The sequence below is a fragment of the Saimiri boliviensis genome, chromosome 8, assembly GCF_048565385.1.
Source record: "Saimiri boliviensis isolate mSaiBol1 chromosome 8, mSaiBol1.pri, whole genome shotgun sequence".
In the NCBI taxonomy this organism is placed as follows: Eukaryota; Metazoa; Chordata; class Mammalia; order Primates; family Cebidae; genus Saimiri; species Saimiri boliviensis.
In genome coordinates, this window is record NC_133456.1 from 55562337 (window position 1) to 55580983 (window position 18647).

The following is an 18647-nucleotide window of genomic DNA, read 5'->3' on the forward strand; positions in this document are numbered from 1 at the left end:
CTTACTGCAACCTCCGCACCCTGGGCTCAGGCGACTCTCCTGCCTCAGCCTACCAAGTAGCTGGGACTATAGGCATGCACCTCCACATTTGGCTAATTTTTGTATTTTTAGTAGAGACAGGGTTTCACCATGTTGGCCAGGCTGGTCTCGAACTCCTGAGCTCAGGCAATCTGCCCATCTTCGCCTCCCAAAGTGCTGGGATTATAGGCGTGAGCAACCACACCCAGCCTCAACTTAACTTTTATTAAACATGAGTAATACAGTGGATATTTGTATTTTGTGCTGGGTAACTTTTTATTGTGATGGCTGTTTTGTGTTCCGTAGGATGTTCTGAAGCATCTCTGACCTCTACTCACTAGATGCTACTTGCACCCACTGCAGACAATGCCAATGTTCCCTGGCAGAATCACTACTCATATAAAAGAACCAAAGATTTGAATTTAACTAATCAAACAAACAAACAATGATATGATAGGCCTAGTTTAATGCAGATATAATCTATCAAAATTATAGAGATTTCATTCTTTCTTCATTGACATCTAAAAGTTAGGGACAAATCCAGTAGACACAAACTTTAGATTCTCCCATTAAATAAAAAACTTTGATGTATTCACTTCTTCTAAAAAAACATAGTACTGGCTCTGAATTGCCACCATGCAGGTTTTGTCATGTCACCACATTATACAGTGTATATTATACATATCAGGGCATCTGTACCACCTGTATTAAAACTATTTTATAGTTTTGAAGACAAGAACATCAAAAACTAAATAAGTTGGGGAAAGGGTGAAGATTTTTCTGAAACTTTTGTATCTGTAGCAAGACAGAGTCACAGGGCTAGAGGATTAATTACATAAGAGGGTGAGGTATGGGTTAGTAACAATGGCTCACATTAATTTAAAGGGTATATTTAGTTAGGGATGAATAAGGCTGCCACTAAATTAACACTATTCAATTACATGAACACTAATGAAAGAGAGAGAGAGAGACAGAGAAAAAGAAAAAACAGAGACAGTGAGAGAGAGAGAGAGAGAGAGAGAGAGAGAGAGATAATAGGTATACTTTACCATCCCCAGGAATGATGCGGAGGGTAACTGTGTTTCCTGCTTCCTTGATTAGGTTCACAATGTCTGAATGGGATTTGTTGGTGATGGAACATCCATTTACTGCCAAGATCCGGTCTCCTACTTTCAGCTTGCCACAGCGGTCAGCAGGGCTCCCCTCAATAATCCGACCTATTTTGTGAGGCATAGCCACACATGCATTGCCTGCTTTGATATTGAGTTTTAATTTTTTAAAGTTATGTGGAAATATAGCAAAGGGAGGAGAAAAAGGATTGAAAAGGGAAAGAGAAGGTTAAGTGTTAATTAATTAAAGCATTAAGCAAATGTTATTAAAGGAGAGGTCTGCACTGATGGTCAAAACATTGGCAATATTCAGGGCATCTGTATTAGGAGCTACTGCCCCGAAACTAGAATTCATTGCTGCCGTCTTTTCCAGATTCAAAATTAGGGGAACCTCCAGCTTTCCTCCTTAAACCAATTACAAAATCTGGGATAGCTGGCAACTTCAAAGATTTTTAAGGGCCCCAAAATAACTCACTGTTGGCTTATTTTGGGACTGCAAATGTGAAACCCAAGGCTGGGATGGATGCTTTTACTAATTCTGTGTTCATGTCACTTCATTTTTGCCAGCTGTTGTTTAAGCTTCTGCCAATGTTTTGTTCTTTCTCCATTTAGAAAAATAATCACTGGGCATCTGGTGAGGCATAAGAGTTTGCTAGCACGAAAAATTCAATCTGAAAACACCTAATGAACAAACACTCAGACTTTCTGCCTTCTCCCCAGAATGATGAAAGCTTTAGAAAAAGGGTGTAATTATAAGAGATGAGCCAAGAAAGCACCCAACCTTGAAGCTTATTTTTCCTTTTAGGACCCTTGCTCAAGCAGCCAGTCTCATGTGCTTTCAGAGTGTGGCCCAACTGGTTCATTAGCTCTGAAATCATCCTTCTGCCTCACAAAAATCCCCTCAAAGGACTATGAAAATTTAGTACCTATTCAGGCTGAGGACATTGATCCAAAGCTAGGTTCAAGTCATTCCTCACCCTTTTTCCTTTAATCATCTCCTTTCTCATCATCAGTTACTGCACATCCACAATATCAAAGACCAGGCAAAGTACATTTGGAGAGAAAGGTTTATCGTGCACTTTGAGGCACCACGTGTCATTGCTAACTTCTAGAGAGAGGTGGCTGGCTTTGAGGCCTGACACAGGATTTCTAGCTAATCTAGTTAACCATGTATTGAGTTCCAAAGTTTCTTACGCAGATTCACCTAATTTGAGAATTTGTCCTTCTGGGAACTGTGAAGATAGTTATGCGCTTGAGTTACCTTTTGGAAAGGGTGACAAAATTAACACGAGGGACATTAAAACTAACTGAGTACGTTCTTCTGTCATAATTTGGACCTTAAGGGTAAAGTATGTGGGAAAATGCACTTTAATTCCTTTGAATTTCAGCAGATTTGCCTGAGTTTGTATCATAGGATGGACCCTCAAGGTTAAGATAATTTTATTAAAAGTAAACAGTCTATTGGAATCCAACAGGTAGGTGTGCTGGAACGCTCCTATGCTCAAATTCAAAGTCTTGACTAAGTTTAGTTCATCTCCAAGGACAACTGGTATAACAAAGGCATCAAACAGCAGGTTTGAGGAAAGCTCAGCAAAGCTCAGAAGTCTCATGCAAGGTATCAGGGAAAGTTTAATTTGTTTGTTGTAAGAGCCAAAGGAAAACAATCAAAGACCAAATTGTGAGTGTGAATACAATATTCATTATATAACACATAACCTGCCACTTGACGAAGGTGAAACTGACAATTCTGAAATACTTAAGAACATCACAGGATGCATGGAGACAGTCAATTGTACATCTGAAGAAAATAATTTGGGATTTCTTTCTCCCCTCTTCCTTCTCTTTATTTTTATATTAAGCAGGACAGCCTCTGAAATTAATTTTAAACCAAAACAAAAAAAAACTTGCTTTGATGTCAAGTCATCCATCCATGACATGCTATGATGACTTTATTAATGTAGCTCAAAAAGCACTGTTAGTAAGGGGCATTTGTTACTGCAGCCACACATGCATAGACCTGGCTGAGACACTGTCCCCTGTTAAACATAAAACTTACTGGGAGACAGCTCTGGCAGGAAGCAACTACACCAAGACTAAATGGAGGCGAAGTGAGTTCTACAGGATGAGAAGGCTAAAAGGATGTAGCACCTTGCTGATCCTAGCCAGTTTCCATGTAGATACGTCATTCAGGGATACAGCTGTGGTAAATGAAAAGCCTGCACAGCCTCCACAGCCCTTTTCCTTCTCCCCGTTGTATTCCATACTAAGTGACAAATGTGCTTGGGCGATAACAAATGATGTTTTACCCAATCAGGAATGTGGATCATTTTTGGAGTGTACATCTATAATCAATACATTGCAGTGGGAAACAGGTTCATATGTCACTAGTTCCTGCAATCATCTGGGCTCCTATTGGTCTTTGCTAGTGTACCCAGCAGAGAGTAAACCTCCTGAGAGGGTAACAATTGCGTTTCTCCATACTTTGCTGAAACCACCAATGTCTTAAGACTCAAATGACTCTTAACTCTGATTTTAACCAGCAACAGTAAAAATATTATTTAAAATTAAATAAAAATTCCTATGGAGATAGAGTAGAGAAAGAACACAGTTGAAGGGGGGACTAGTGTCTCATGCAGTATTTTTACTCCGAGTACACCTCTATTTTTCCTAGAGCATTTTTACAACCATATGCTCCTTGTAAAAACTTTTAAGATATTCTTAAGACCATTCTGAGACCATTGCAATTGGTGCTATCCTATTTAAGACCCTTCAGCCAGGTGGTGGCTCAGGCCTGTAATCCCAGCACTTTGGGAGGCTGAGGCAGGGGGATCACGAGGTCAGGAGTTTGAGACCAGCCTGGCCAACACAGTGAAATCCCATCTCTACAAAAATACAAAAATTAGCTGGGCGTGGTGGTGGACACCTGTAATCCCACCTACTCCTGAGGTTGAGGCAGAAGAATCATTTGAACCAGGAGGCGGAGGTTGCAGTGAGCCAAGATCGCGCCATTGTACTCCAGCCTGGACAACAGGGCGAGACTCCGTCTCAAACAAACAAACAACCTTTCAAAAGCCTTGCTCTGGCAAAAAGTGTAGACTGTCCCCCTATACTGTCCAGGGGTCGCTATTCAAACTTCACGCAAATCTGATGCTATGTGTATGCGTGATCACATTCTCAAGATGGAAGTTGAAAAGGTTGAACAAATATTCCCAGCCTTCAGAAGGGAAAGAGCTACCAAATCAACTCCATCTCTAATTAAATCTTTACCCCAGAGCAAGAAGCCCTAAAGCATTTCTGCTCATTGAGGTCTGGGCCAATTTTCACCTGCAAGAGAACAAAAACTCCATGGTGGGAAACCCTGGGCAATTTCATATTCAGCACTCACCAAAGGTCGTGCCTGCTTCGGGCCTGCTCACCGAGGACACGATGACGAAGCCAAAGCCCTCGTTCTCCCCGCGCCGGATCTCCACGTCGTAGGGCTGCACCACGGTGCTGACCACACCGCTGCCCCCGCCGCCGCCGCTGCCGATGCCGCTGGTGCTGCCGCTGCCCGAGCTCACCGTGTTCAGCGAGTTCTGGCTGCCCTGCGGTGTGCGCTTCTCTTCTGTCAGCGAGGCCGGCTGGTTGCTACTGTGATGAGAGGAGGCTGGCGAGGGCACCTCGTTCTCGGTTTTGGGCACTGTAACAGAGAGATGCACGCTTACATCACAGTGTCCTGCAGCCCCTCCACCCTGCTGCCCTGCCTCCACCCTCCTTCCCGAAACTCCTGCAAGAAATCAAAACATGAACCGAGGGGAGGAGACAGCACCTGGGTTCACAAAACCTGGATAAACGAATTGAAAGCAGCTTCTCTTGACAAATATTAACCATTCAGTATCTAGGAACATTGATCCTACCTAATACCAAATAGGACCCCCAAAGAGCGTTTGTAATTTATAGCATGCTATATGTCAACATCCACACTCAGAATCAAGTCTGCAGCAAGATCAACTTGCTGTAAAATATTTCCCCACTGCACAAACGGGAGGGCCTAAGCGTAGGTGTGGGTTACACCCCCAAAGACCGCCATCTTAGCTGCACAGATACAACCTTGGATGCACGTTCATATTGTCGCTACCTTCCAGTCACATTTTCACTCTGCTTTTTCCATCAGGCCACAAACAGGAAGGTGACGGTACCATTGAAGCTACTCGCCCCATGTGGAGTTCATGACAACACCTGCGAGACAAACACACAGCTTCTCTTCCTAGCTGCCTGGTGTCAACATCTACTGTCATCACAGAACTGGATGCACTGGCCTCCTTCTGACTTTAGTGACCGTCCTAGTGTTACTGTCAGATAGCAGGGTAAAGCGCTCCTCAACAGCCGATATAGTAGGTGGCGCCAACTGTGCCAAAACCAAAATGTGTGTTGTGTCCAAGTTCTGGATCAGACTCTGTTTCCAAAAGCTTCTCTTTTCATAGGTTGTTTTAATTGTGGGAAAATAAGCATAACAAATTTTTTTAGCCATTTTTAAGCATACAGTTGAGTGGTATTAAGGCATTCAGATTTTTGTGCAACCATCATCATCATCTGTCTCCAGAATTTTGTCTTTTTCCAAATTGAAACTTTGTACTCATTAAAAACTAACTCCCTTTCCCATTTCCTCCACTCCCCAGCAACCACCATTCTGCATTCTAGCTATACATTTGACTACCCTAGGTGCTTCATATAAAGGGAATCAATATTTCTCCTTTGTGACTAGTTTGCTTTGCATAATGTCTCTTCATATATTTGACATGCCTTTTACACAGAGCTAAAAACCCAAAGTATTTAAGATTTAAAAAAAAAAAAAACAAAAAAAAACCTGAAACAAAAAAATCACATTGCCTTACTATTTCTATTTGGGCCAGGGAAATCAAACACTTTTCATCTCATCTCAAACACCAGTTCTAGCTGACTGGCTTTAGCTGCATGGAATACTATGTTTAGAAGGATTGTGAGGCCTTAAACAAGCTCTAAGGACATAATCTACGGCGGATTAACACTGTTTTCCATGGCTGCAAAGGTAGGACTCTCACACAGGAATTTAACATCTTAATTCTATAATTAATCATACACTATCTAAAATGGGTTATACTCTTTTTTTTTAAGCAAGGTACCAAAATTAATTTTATCTGATAGGTATTTGTTTCTCTAATATTAATGCCATGAGAGTTCATAGTATTTCAGGTCATATTTCTCCAGTAATTCAACTGATATAAGACAGTTGCCCCTGCTGCATGCTGGGTTCTGTCTAAAAGGCTTCAAGGTGGGAGCTGCACCCAAAGGTGAACAATCAAGGTGTGTTCAACGTGTGCTTTCAGGAAGCTTGTAGGTCAAGGGAAAGGATAGACACACAATCCACTGTGTCGAAATAGCAGATTTTGATACGGAAGTAAACCATGAGTCACTAGAATGCCAAGGAGGGAATGCTAAAATCTGAAGGCAGTTGGAGAAAGGAAGAATTTCCGAGGGAAGATGGTTATATTTGAGCTAAACCTGAAAGGATATGTAGTATTTTGAGAATTAAAGTTCAGAGCTTATGGGCAGGAAGGAGGAATCAAAGCTGACCTAGAACTGGCCAGCTCTACAACTTTCTTGTAGAAAGAAAAAAATAATAATAATCTTGGTTTAATACACAGGACAGTAAGAAATCAGTAACTTTTTAATGAGTTTAATTTGTAGCACAAACCCAATTTTTGTTTTCAATATGAAGCTACAACTCTTCTAACTTTCATAATGACCTCATTTGTTGAAGGATTATCATCCAATGAAGAGGATGGCTAAGTTCTGATTTGCAAGGATGGAAGGGAAGTTACATATATTCAACTAGCCTTCCTCTGGAAGCCTTTGTTGAACATATGCAAACAGCACGTTAAAGTACTTTAGAATGACAGTAATTTTTGCAGGGTTTGAGAGAAGCAAGCCATCTGGAAATTCTGAGCTTGATCACATTTGCAAACATTTGCTAAAATAGATGCTCAAGGAGGCAGACACAGGAAGGAGGCCTTTTCTGTGAATAAAGTGACAACGCACTGTCTGAAGGAATGAATGAAACACATACCCGCAAAAACCACTTTACGCCGCACCGTGAGATTGACGTGGCCTTGCTTGGCAGCTTGTTGCATAAGCTGGACCACAAGCTGGTGTGATTTTCCAATTACTGGCGTCCCATCCACACAGATTAATTCATCTCCAGACCTCAGGCGGCCGTCTGTATCAGCAGCACCCAGTGGTACGATGTGACCAATATAAATCTGTTGAGTAATTGAATGATGGATGAAACATTGCTCTCTTATGTGTACTGTTACACCAGTGGCCTTCACATCTCTGGGAAAAATTCATTCATTCATGTCTGCAGGCATACCACAAACATTTATTGAGCACCCACTGTGTACAAAACATTGAGCTAAGTATTACAACAATTCTTAAATGGTGCAAATAATATTTCTTGCTTAGTTTCTGGATGTTTACCTGTGGCCTATTGATGACTCATTCTTTCTTTTTCCCCTTTGCAGATATAAATCACTTTTCTCCCTTCATGATACAACCTATTCTTCTTTCCTGGCTACCTAAAAACTCTCTTGCCATAAAACTCTGCTATTTAAAATATTATTATTACTTTTATTTAAGGGTGTAGCATCATGCCTAGCAATAGGGAATATGTAAATAAATACTCTTGAATAAACGCATAAAGCGAAAGCGGCTTGGACATCTCCATTTTTGAAATCTTTCAGTGCTTAAAAGCAGAACTCTCTTTATAGTTAGTGCCTTGCTGTTATATTTGCCATTCACTAAACCTTAGCTAAAATATTTGTGCCTGCCTTGCCTTTCAGCAAACAATAATGCTATAGTTGCCTTTACATGGTATTCACAGTTAACAAAGAACTTTGAGAAAATAATTGTTAAGAACGTGGACTCGAGTCAGACCTTCTTTGTCAGTCCCTCCATTTAGTAGCTCTGTGATCTTGGACAAGTTAATTAGCCTTTCTTTCTTTTCTTTTCTTTTCTTTAAATGTGAAAACAGGATAAACTGGTGGGTTTGATGGATAAATGAGAGAATGTATGTTAAGAGCCTTTAGCACAGAACCTGGCAGTTAGTAGGGGCTTGATCATAATGGCCATTATTATCATGAGAAAATTAACAATACCTATTTTAGTTTACTTTTCTTCCTTCAAAACAACCCTGTGATGTTATACTAAATTTATTCCAAAATGGGGGACACTGAGGCCCAGGGAAGTTCAATGTCTCTTGACCCTTACTTAGGGTTCTTTCCTAACTTTTGCAAAGGTAGGGGTCTGACTGTCTCCTATCGCTGTCTCATAGGGCCTTGCAAAATACTCTCTGTACACCAGCAACTCAACATACAAAGCCCACTACCTGCTGGCAGATTGAATGGACCTGGCCAGAGGGACCAGGCCACTGTTACATTAGGTGATCCTTATTCCTATTTTGCTTTCTGTTTTCCTCTCCCTTGGGGGAAAGAAGTGGTCTAAAGAGGCTGCGGCTGCCACTTTTCACAAACATGCATACAAACTTTTTAGAAAGAATCTAGTCTCTTCTTCCTTAAGACAAAGAGAACTCCACAAAACCCAATGAAAATCCCACACTGCTCAAGATGAAAGTCAGTGTTGCATCTAGCTGGACTCAAATCTTGGTGATTTGTCACTGTCACCAATTTTCTTTGAAGTCTTAGAAAAATATGCTGGGGAGAGAGACAAGCAAAAGACTCACAGGTTCCCCTGGTTCATTTCCACCCAGAATCCTAAATCCAAATCCAGTCTCTTTTCTCCAGAGGAAGATGTCTTGTTCCTGGTAATCTGGAACTACAGAGAGGGGAAAAGGAAAAGATGGGTTATTTTACTGATAAAAGCAATGATACCCCCAAGATGAACAAAACTGTAGGACCAAGAATGGTGGTGCTTCTTCAGATGGAAGCTTTTCAACATAGGCAAAGAAACAAAATACTCTGAACAGGTAAAATAACAAAAGAGACAGAGATAGAGTAAATAGTGGAAACAGTCACTGAACCCTAAAGGTCTTCAAAGGACTAACCCCTGTTTGATAATTCCCAATCAAGCCCAAGCCATGATCCGTAAATGCAAATAGCATTAACTGCTCTACTCAGTATTCTTGCAAGGGGAATTAAGTAAATTAAAATTATGATGTGCCGCACCACAAAGTAGGTGTCCATGTCCCAGAACAGAACTCAGACTAAGTCAGAGCCACCTCTGAAGCTGGCTCTAAGGATTCCGAAGTCATGTTAAGTCACCAGATTTTTCATCTACTAGAGGATGAAAGAGAAGAGCTTGTTTTAAAAAGACTTTCTGATTTATCGTTAAGTCACTTTCTTCTTCCTTAAAATAATTAAGACTAGCAATGCTAAGAATTTGATTTGGTAAATCATTTTTGCAAAAAATGACTCTCAAACATCCTAATATTTCTGCATACAGTCAGCCCTCCGTATCTGTGGGTTCTGCATCCTTAGAGTCAAGCAATCACAGGCAGAAAATCTGTTAGACCTACAATGGTTTTAGCTGTGATGAATATGTACAGATTTTTTTCTTGTCATTATTCATTAAGTAATACAGTACCACAACTATTTACATGGTATTTGCATTGTATTTGATATCATAAGTAATGTAGAGATGATTTAAAGTATATAGGAGGAGGTGGGTGTGGTGGCTCACAGTGGCAATCCCAGCACTTTGGGAGGGCGAGTTGGGCAAGTCACTTGAGCCCAGGTGTTCAAGTCTGGGCAACACAGTAAGACCTTGTCTCTACAAAAATAAAAATAAAAATAGAAAAACAAAAAATGAACCAGGTGTGGTGGTATGTGCCTGACTACTCGGGAAGCTGAGGTGGGAGAATCGCTTGAGCCAGGGAGGTTGAGACTGCAGTGAGCTATGATTGCCCAATGCACTCCAGCCTAGGTGACAGAGTGAGACCTTGTCTCAAATAAATAATAAACAACAAAAATTAGATTATATAGGAAGGGTGTGTGTGTGTGTGTGTGTGTGTGCGTGTCACACAAATATTATGCTATTTTCTAGGGATTTAAGAATCCATGGATTTTTATATCATTGGTGGGGGGTGCAGATATTCTGAAACCAATCCCCAGCAGATACTGAGGGGTGACTGTACAAAGTTTATTAGGATTTCAGTACTATTACCAAAATCAGCCAGGCCTCCAAATCCTTAAGATTAATGGTGATGACAAAAGTCTATATGATATTAAACCATATATCTCATTGTCAAAATAATTGTTTTACTCCAGAATTTGACTGTGATATTTCAACATTAAAAGTATTAATTCATTTTCCAATAATTTGATATTTTACTTTCAACACTCAGTAATGGTCTAGGGCTTTAAAATGAATATCTCGTTTTTTTAAAGAAACGTAATTTCTTTAAGAAAATGCTTACTATATATGAAATTGTTCTACAAAACACTCTGTTACTTCACTCAAGTAAAAGAGGGTTATTTCTATTTAATTCTTATTTAATGTTTTAATGTATACACAGGGTGTTTTATGACCTATTAAATGATTTCGTTTTTATTTAAAGAGAAAAAAGCATAATTCAGTTGCAGTCAATTCTAAAAGAGATTTTCAAATGCTGTTGTACCTACTTTCTTATTTAATTAATTGGATTTGAAGCTGAAGGAATGTGCAGGCCTGAGGTTGTAATTCTTTTCTTCTCCAGTTTTGTACAATAGAATAGGGAAGAAGAAGGTGGATGCTTAGATTTTATGCTGGTGAAGAAATGTCCCTTTTTAGTGATTCACCCACAAACTTAAAATGTATAGTGAATGAATACACCAACAGAGGAGAAACCAAATGACTAGTAAGTACAAGTCCGAGGAGTTTGAATCTGATATTTTTACTTGAGCTATCTTAATGCCAGGGCTTTAAATGGGTGCTTTCTATCCATTGCTTTTATTATAATTGCCGAGGCTAAGCTGCGAAACACCACGGAACATGAAGCTCAACTACAGCATGACTTCCATAAACACAATTTTAGAGTAATATTTTCTTGAGAACACTGAGGTAACAATATTTTCTTTCTGTTCGACTAGCTGGCTAAAGGATATTTGCTGTAATAGCCTCATTGAAACAACAAATTAAATCAAGTTGTGTCTCAGTCTTTGGTTCACTCAAGCAGGAGGATTATTACTGAAATAGACCACTGGTGCTTTCCTGCCAGCACTGGGTTCCTGGCAGATTCTGCTTTAGGTCCACTGAGTGTGTGGCCTTTCTCGAAACAATGAAAGGGCCTCTGCAGAGACTTCTAACCCAGCTCCATTTTTCTCAGCATCATTTAACTCTGGAACATTTGCCTATCCTACAGTGATGCCGAATGTAACAAGTTTCTGCCTACTGTTGCTCATATAGGTGTGAGCTAGCATGGTATGGGAGGTTGTGGCCAATAGATTAAGGCTTATCACATCGTTTAGTCCATATAAAAAAAAAAAAAGGCTTTGTTTCCTTCTGAGAGTCAGTGGACAAATTTGTTTAAAGGTGTTCTATTGAAAAGGAGGATGCCCTCTGACACTAGGGATGTTAAAGACACAACAATGGGCCAGAAAACAGGCATAAACATTGACACACAGACATGTTACAAAGAAAGTCTTTTGCTACTTTAATTTTGGCATTCTAACAATTCTACTCTTCTACCAACTAAATGTCGTTTACCCAAATGCATAACTGTGGCAATAAGTCAGTACTGAAACCCATTACAGGGTTATAAAATTTCTCTTTTGTGTCCTCTGAGTCCACCTCTTCTTAGAGGCATTGAAGTCTTTTAAGTACTTCTCCCAAAATAGTTTCTTTCCTTATTAAGTTTGTAGGTAGTAATAAGGTAGAGCCATTTTTCTGATATTAGTAACAGTTGTGCTTTTTTTTTTGACTGAGGCTAAATAGATTAGAGCTAAGAAAACCGTGTTCAGTTTTTATGTGTAAGCTCTTGCACAGGAACAATTTCTGTAGTCAGTCTCCTTTTGGTAATGCCAGTGACAATTCAGTAAAGCAGTTAACAGACTTCCTTTGATAATCAGAATGAATGGAAACACCAGGTTTGTAGAGAAACCTCCTGGTGTCTCCATTACTACAGACACACTAGCACATTTCCAGACTCGACAAGGGCATGCAAAACCCTTTTTATTCCATCTTATCTTTGGTTTGCGTTTGGTCAACAAGAGCTCCAAAGAGCACTTCCCTTCACGCCCCTCTTTTCTTCCCTCTCTTTTTTGAACTTCTCCCCAGGCCCCCAGACCAATGAGAACATCAAACAAGATGAATGAGAATGGAGAGAATAAAGTTTTCAGCAGATCCTTACTCGGACATTCTCCAAAATTCGTGGAATTGATTTCTCTCTCTCTCTCACCCTTGCTCAATCCCGATGCAGGTGAAGGTGACATAGCTGGAATATTAATTTCACAATTTTGCAGAGCTTAATGTACATTCTTTTTCTTAGTTCACTTTCATTTAGTTTTGATTGATAAGAAACAGGCAGTTCAGCTTTCACAATAAAGGTCATGGCTGTTATTTTAAAAGACTATAGGTTGATTCCCTTTTTTCTTTTTTTCATGCTGCTTTACTTTTCAAAAGCTAGAATTTACAATTTTACTGTTGAAAGTTTCCTATAACTCCTATTACCATCTTAAACTCTCCTTATTTAATGACACTCTAAAGTACACATTCTTGAATGGCCTTACTTCAATCGTGGTTTGTCTAAACCCTTACGCTTTTTGAAAAATTTAAGTATATTTGTGCTACCACTACACTACAGCATTTATTCAAAAGTGTATCAAGTCCAGGATAAAATTCATTCCTGTAGTAATATCTGTTCAAGTGCATTCTAAGCATTTCAAGCCAGAATCATGTTATATTTAGAGATGCAAATCAATGGGTCTGAGAACTGAACAAACAAATAATCAACAGTCATAATAGCTTTTAAAATCTAGAGGTCACCCAAACTTCTTAAGCTCAGTATGATAAAGAAGCTCAATTGCCACCTTCCAAACTTGTAAGCATGTCTCTCCAAAGTAGGACAGATTTGCAATGTTTGTTAATAGGACAGTTTTGAGCTTTTTCTTTCCAAACTATATTGTGAGCAGGCAAAGTTTCTACCACAAGCCTTATAATTTCTTTTGTAGTGAATGCTACTGGATATGATCTGATTTTCCTAAACATTTACTAATAAGACTACATCACTGTCATTTTTAAAGATGTACACAATTCTAGAAAAACTATAAAAAGGCAACATGGCTTTAAAAGAACTTCAATGCTCATCTTTGTTTTCAATTAAACATTGAAGGGATTCAAAGGGATTCATGAACACATTTGTAATTCAGACAGATTCATTCTAATACTGTTGCTTTGAGAGATGACCATATAAAAAATATGGTATATTGCAACACATTTAGACCATGTGAAGGAATGTGATCAGATATTGCTTTACACTTCACATTGCCCCTAATAATAAAAGAAAAGAAAAAGAAAAATGTATTTTCAACAAAAAGAGGGTAATATGGCACAGTTAAGCTGCTGTTGCTGACTTCAATTCTCCTGTTTTTCCTGGAATACTTTGCTCACTTTACTGTCTTGTGGGGAAGGGGAATGGAATCATATCTAATAGGCTACATACTTTTTTCTCTTCCAAAGACAAGATACCAAACAATCTAAGGGAATGGCAGAAACTGATCTGAGATAAAGTATAATACTGATTCAAAGACAAGATTGATGCTGAGATAAAGAAAAATACTGATTCAAAGACAACGTTCCTTCCTAGGTACTGTAAAAAGAAGAAAATCTGTGACAGATACTGAGTAATTACCATGGGGGTCGGGGGAGGTCTCATCATTATCCTCATTTAGTAGTAAGGAAGAAATCTATGTGAATCTTAACATCAATTAGGTTGCTACTATCTATCAGTCAACTACAGAGGCTCCAATTACCAAAAAGGAATAGATTCTCATTTGTGCTGCTCTATCCAATTGCTCAGATGTTAAAGAAAGTAAAGGAACAAAACTGGCCCCATTCTGAATATTTTTTTTTCTTTTTTTCTTTTGAGATGGAGTCTCACTCTGATGCCAGGCTGGAGTGAAGTGGTACAATCTCCACTCACTGCAACCTCTGTCTCCCAGGTTCCAGCAATTCTCCTGTCTCAGCCTCCAGAGTAGCTGGGTCTACAGGCATGCACCTAAATTTTTTGTAGAGATGCGGTTTGACCATATTGGCCAGGCTGGTCTTGAACTCCTGACCTCGTGATTTGCCCTCCTCACCCTCCCAAAGTGCTGGGATTACAGGCATGAACCACCCTGCCAATCCCCAAATATTTCATTCCTGCTGTCACCTGAGGAATTTCAGTGCTTACAGCAGCTGGCTATGGCCATATGACATATTTTTCTTGTTTTCTTGTTCCTGGTGAAAACTTTTAAAAAACATTTGATTAAATCAAATTCTTAAGAAAATGCGCCTCCACCAGGGTGAAAATGGCATTTGAGCAAGAGCCTCCTATTAAACGGGTGTTTTAGAATTGTCCTGTCAACCCATGATGCCCCTGCCAGCCCTTCAAAACACAATTCATTTTATTACAAAAAGATTCATACAGGAAAACTCAATCATAAATGTGTACTGTATTGAGGAAAGCAGGAGCATGGTCAATAAAGCAATATCTCAACATTAACTGAAGTTGGGCCATTGATTGGAGGAACCACACGCTTAGCGAGAAATGTGGAAGGAATGTGAAAACGCTCCTCTTTGTAAACATCTCTTAAATGGTTTTCTTCAGTGAAATCACTACAACGAGCAAGGAGGACGGAACCTGGTTCCTGGTTAGCATCCACTGTGTGTGAGGTCATTTCAAATGGAACTTGATTTCCTTTAGCCTGGCCTCGGAGGTATGTTAGGGGTGTCTTTCTAGTCCAGTGACTAAATAAGTCACTGCTCAAACTAATGGGCTTTTTGTCAGCAGAGTGAACTCAGAGCCAAAGCAGCCTGTTTAATGTCATACATCATGGTAGTAAGAAGGCAGTAATATATCAAGGAGGAGGAAGAGGAAGAGGTGGAGGACGAGGAGGACGAGGAGGATGAGGAGGAGGTGGAGGAGGTGGAGGAGGAGGAGGATGAGGAGGAGGAGGTGGAGGACAAGGACGAGGAGGAGGAGGTGGAGGAGGGGGAGGAGGACAAGGAGGTGGAGGAGGAGGAGGAGGACAAGGAGGAGGAGGTGGAGGAGGAGGAGGATGAGGATGAGAAGGAGGAAGAGGAGGAGGATGAGAAGGAGGAGGAGGTGGAAGAGGAAGAGGAGGAGAAGGAGGACGAGGAGGATGAGAAGAAGGAGGAGGATGAGGAGGAGGAGGTGGAGGATGACGTGGAGGAGGAGGAGGACAAGGAGGAGGAGGAGGAGGTGGAGGATGAGGTGGAGGAGGAGGAGAACAAGGAGGAGGAGGAGGAGGTGGAGGAGGAGGACAAGGAGGACGAGGAGGAGGAGGTGGCGGTGGAGGAGGAGGAGGTGGAGGAGGAGGAGAACGAGGAGGATGAGAAGGAAGAGGAGGTGGAGGACAAGGAGGAGGAGGAGGTGGAGGATGAGGTGGAGGAGGACGAGGAGGATGAGAAGGAGGAGGAAGAGGATGAGGAGGAGGTGGAGGATGACGTGGAGGAGAAGGAGGACGAGGAGGAGGACGAGGAGGAGGAGGAGGTGGAGGAGGAGGAGAACGAGGAGGATGAGAAGGAAGAGGAGAAGAAGGACGAGGAGGAGGATGAGGTGGAGGAGGACGAGGAGGATGAGAAGAAGGAGGAGGAGGATGAGGAGGAGGAGGTGGAGGATGACGTGGAGGAGAAGGAGGACGAGGAGGAGGTGGAGGAGGAGGTGGAGGAGGAGGAGAACGAGGAGGAGGAGGAGGAGGAAGAGGAGGAGGAGGGGAGGAGGAGGAGGAAAAGGAAAGGATGAAGCCCTGAGCAACTCCTAACATATGATAACCAGCAAAGCTCCAGGCTCACCCCTGCCCCACAACTGCTAAGCATTACTCAGTGGACTGATGAACCTCCTCAGACAAGGATGCTGGCCTTACTGCCCCATTTTGCTTGGGTCACAGAGGAGTTGAAGGCTCCTGGCACGCACTTTGGCTGGCAAAGGAGGCACAGTACAGCCAAGTCTGTGTGGTAGGCAGGAGGCTGGGGCCCCCACGCCTCACACAACCTCTCTGCCACAACTCTCAACGGGAGCCCTGCTGAGCGGTGACCACAGCTGCAGTTAGGAATGAAACATGTGCAGAGGGGAGGATGAGCAAAATGATTCCCTTCACTCTTCTAGCTTGTCTCAGACCCTTCAACAAACCTAATCTCCAGTGTCGCAACACCTCTCTCCTACCCCATGCCAAAAAGAGAAAATGAGAGATCTGTGCTTCATAGCTGCCTCACCCTGACCAATTATGCTCATAAGAAAACATCAGAAAACAGCACCCGAACAACAACAAAGGGCAATTTGCATTGCCTAAAACGAATGCATTTTCCTAACTTACATTGGTAAGAATATTATTTATGGTAAATAGTTTTTGGAAATTATTTCATAATAAAAAGTAAGACATTAAACATGAGGGCAATGTTATGTTTATGCAAGCCAAGAAGTTAAGAAGTATACCATCACTAGCTCATATTTATAGAAAAGGCAAAGCACTGGGTAAGTAATTAAAGCACAAACCACTCACTGCTATTGTTTTTTTTTTCCTTTCTGAGGGGAATGTTTAGAAAGATTGATAATGGTTAAAAAAAATTACCAGCATTTTTAAAAATCAAGAGACCACTTTAAATTACCAGCATTTTTAAAAATCAAGAGACCATTTTTAAAAATCAAGAGACCTCTCGTTAGCCCTAAAATCTCAGCCAATCATATTTAAGTTCTATTGCATAGCAAATTTGTGCTAGGAGCACATCACAATCTCTACTCAGAGAATTAATGAGACAGCAGCTCTTATCTACCATTCCTTTTAACCAGAGGGAAGAAAAAAAAAAAACTATTTTTACCCAGGGCATTTATTTGATAGCCATCCACTTCTACCCCCTCCCCAAAGTGCAGGCATAGTGGCGCCTCCATGGACAGCCAGCGGAGTCCACTCCCTCCGTGGTATTTTTGCCTCTTGCTGATTTTGCTTTATCCAGTTCACACACTGCAATGCCTCTATTTTCAATAACCTTCAAGAGAAAGGTAGAGCCCTGCAGAGGGGTCTGCGTAAGAGAGAGGCCAGGATGTTACTCACGTCGGTTTTCATACATGCTCCTGGACTGGGCCCAGATTTTAAAAGGATCTGGTTTTTTCTGGCCAGAGCTGTCAGTTTGATCTGGAGCTTGGGTCTCTGCAGGTGGGAACTCGGGGAGCACCTGTGTGCTGTGGCTTGGGGATGCTGTGTGCAGGCTCCGGTGGCTGGAAACACTGTGCTGAGAACTATTCTGGCTGTCTTTCCTTTCCAGTGGTTGCTGAAAGTAAGCAGGGAGAGGGGCAAGAAGAAAAGATTATTATTGGTTCTCTGAGTGGGTGTTTTCCACCAGCTTGTCTTTGTTCCGCACTTCTGCATATACATACATAAGTATATCAACAGTATTTTGGCTCCCACCTTTCTCCAGTTAATGCTGAATGCAGATAAATCCCCAGGTGATTGGCAGACAAACAGAGGAGTGGGCCAGATAGAAAGACATAATCACAACCCATACTTGTTCTCTGGGCTACAGCGGAAAACAAATCCGATATTCATCACAGGTTCTCAGCTAAGACGCTATGCTCATTTACTGCAAGATGGATCAGTTTTAACATCCTCATTTTGACAAAAATATGTGACTCCAAATACCATGAGTGGTTTACTATATAAGGCTATAATATCCAGAAGAAATATAATCAGGCCTAAAGATGCTCTTTGGGACTCCATGTCTTGCATCTTTTAATAATAAAATACCCAATTCCTCTCTAAGAGTTTGCTATCTGTTCTTTTAGACTATTGAGAAACAGAGGTCAGATGTTTAAAAAATCATGCCTAGCATTATATGTTTACTGGTATTTCTATGTGTATAAATTACTAATATGTGAAGAACTTCCATAATTCTTAGCTAATCAATTTTGCAAGCATTACACTTTGCCTCTTAAACTGCCGACAGTACTGTTGGTTAAAAACCAGGATCAAACTCTGTATATGAGTTGGCCTCTGGGGGTCACCTTTCTTAGACTTACAACTTGTCCAAAGTCCAAGTATTGTAACATTCAAAGGAGAAGAGTGCCATTTAACTTTCAATTGAATAATCAACTCCTTGTTCATTAAAACCTACTCAGCAAAGACCCTTCTCATTTTATGAAATGCTGTTAGAATGGTAAATGAATAAAGAGTAAGACCTAATGGGAGGGAAAACAGTGGGTAAGAAAATAACTGTAGTTCTTATTTTCTCCAATAAAAGACTGTGGTAATCTCAGGTGCTTAGCATTCCCTATTCAAAACGAAAATCCTGAACTCA

The 18647-nt window shown here is 40.9% G+C and overlaps 1 protein-coding gene across 22 annotated transcripts in view; it reads right to left on the reverse strand.

Moving 5' to 3' along the window:
• The window catches only part of MAGI1 (membrane associated guanylate kinase, WW and PDZ domain containing 1), a 680038-nt gene that overhangs the window by 21236 nt on the left and 640155 nt on the right, over positions 1-18647 (reverse strand). For 9 of the 22 annotated variants that reach the window (XM_039477259.2, XM_074404507.1, XM_074404511.1 and 6 more), the window contains 6 exons: positions 17408-17624; positions 12487-12570; positions 8884-8975; positions 7213-7405; positions 4513-4806; positions 1068-1271 (listed from right to left, as the gene is read on the reverse strand). In XM_039477259.2, coding sequence (XP_039333193.1) covers positions 1068-1271; positions 4513-4806; positions 7213-7405; positions 8884-8975; positions 12487-12570; positions 17408-17624 — 1084 coding nt within the window. The remainder of the gene's footprint in view (positions 1-1067; positions 1272-4512; positions 4807-7212; positions 7406-8883; positions 8976-12486; positions 12571-17407; positions 17625-18647) is intronic. The other 13 variants (XM_074404517.1, XM_074404509.1, XM_039477265.2 and 10 more) reach the window with 7 other exon arrangements.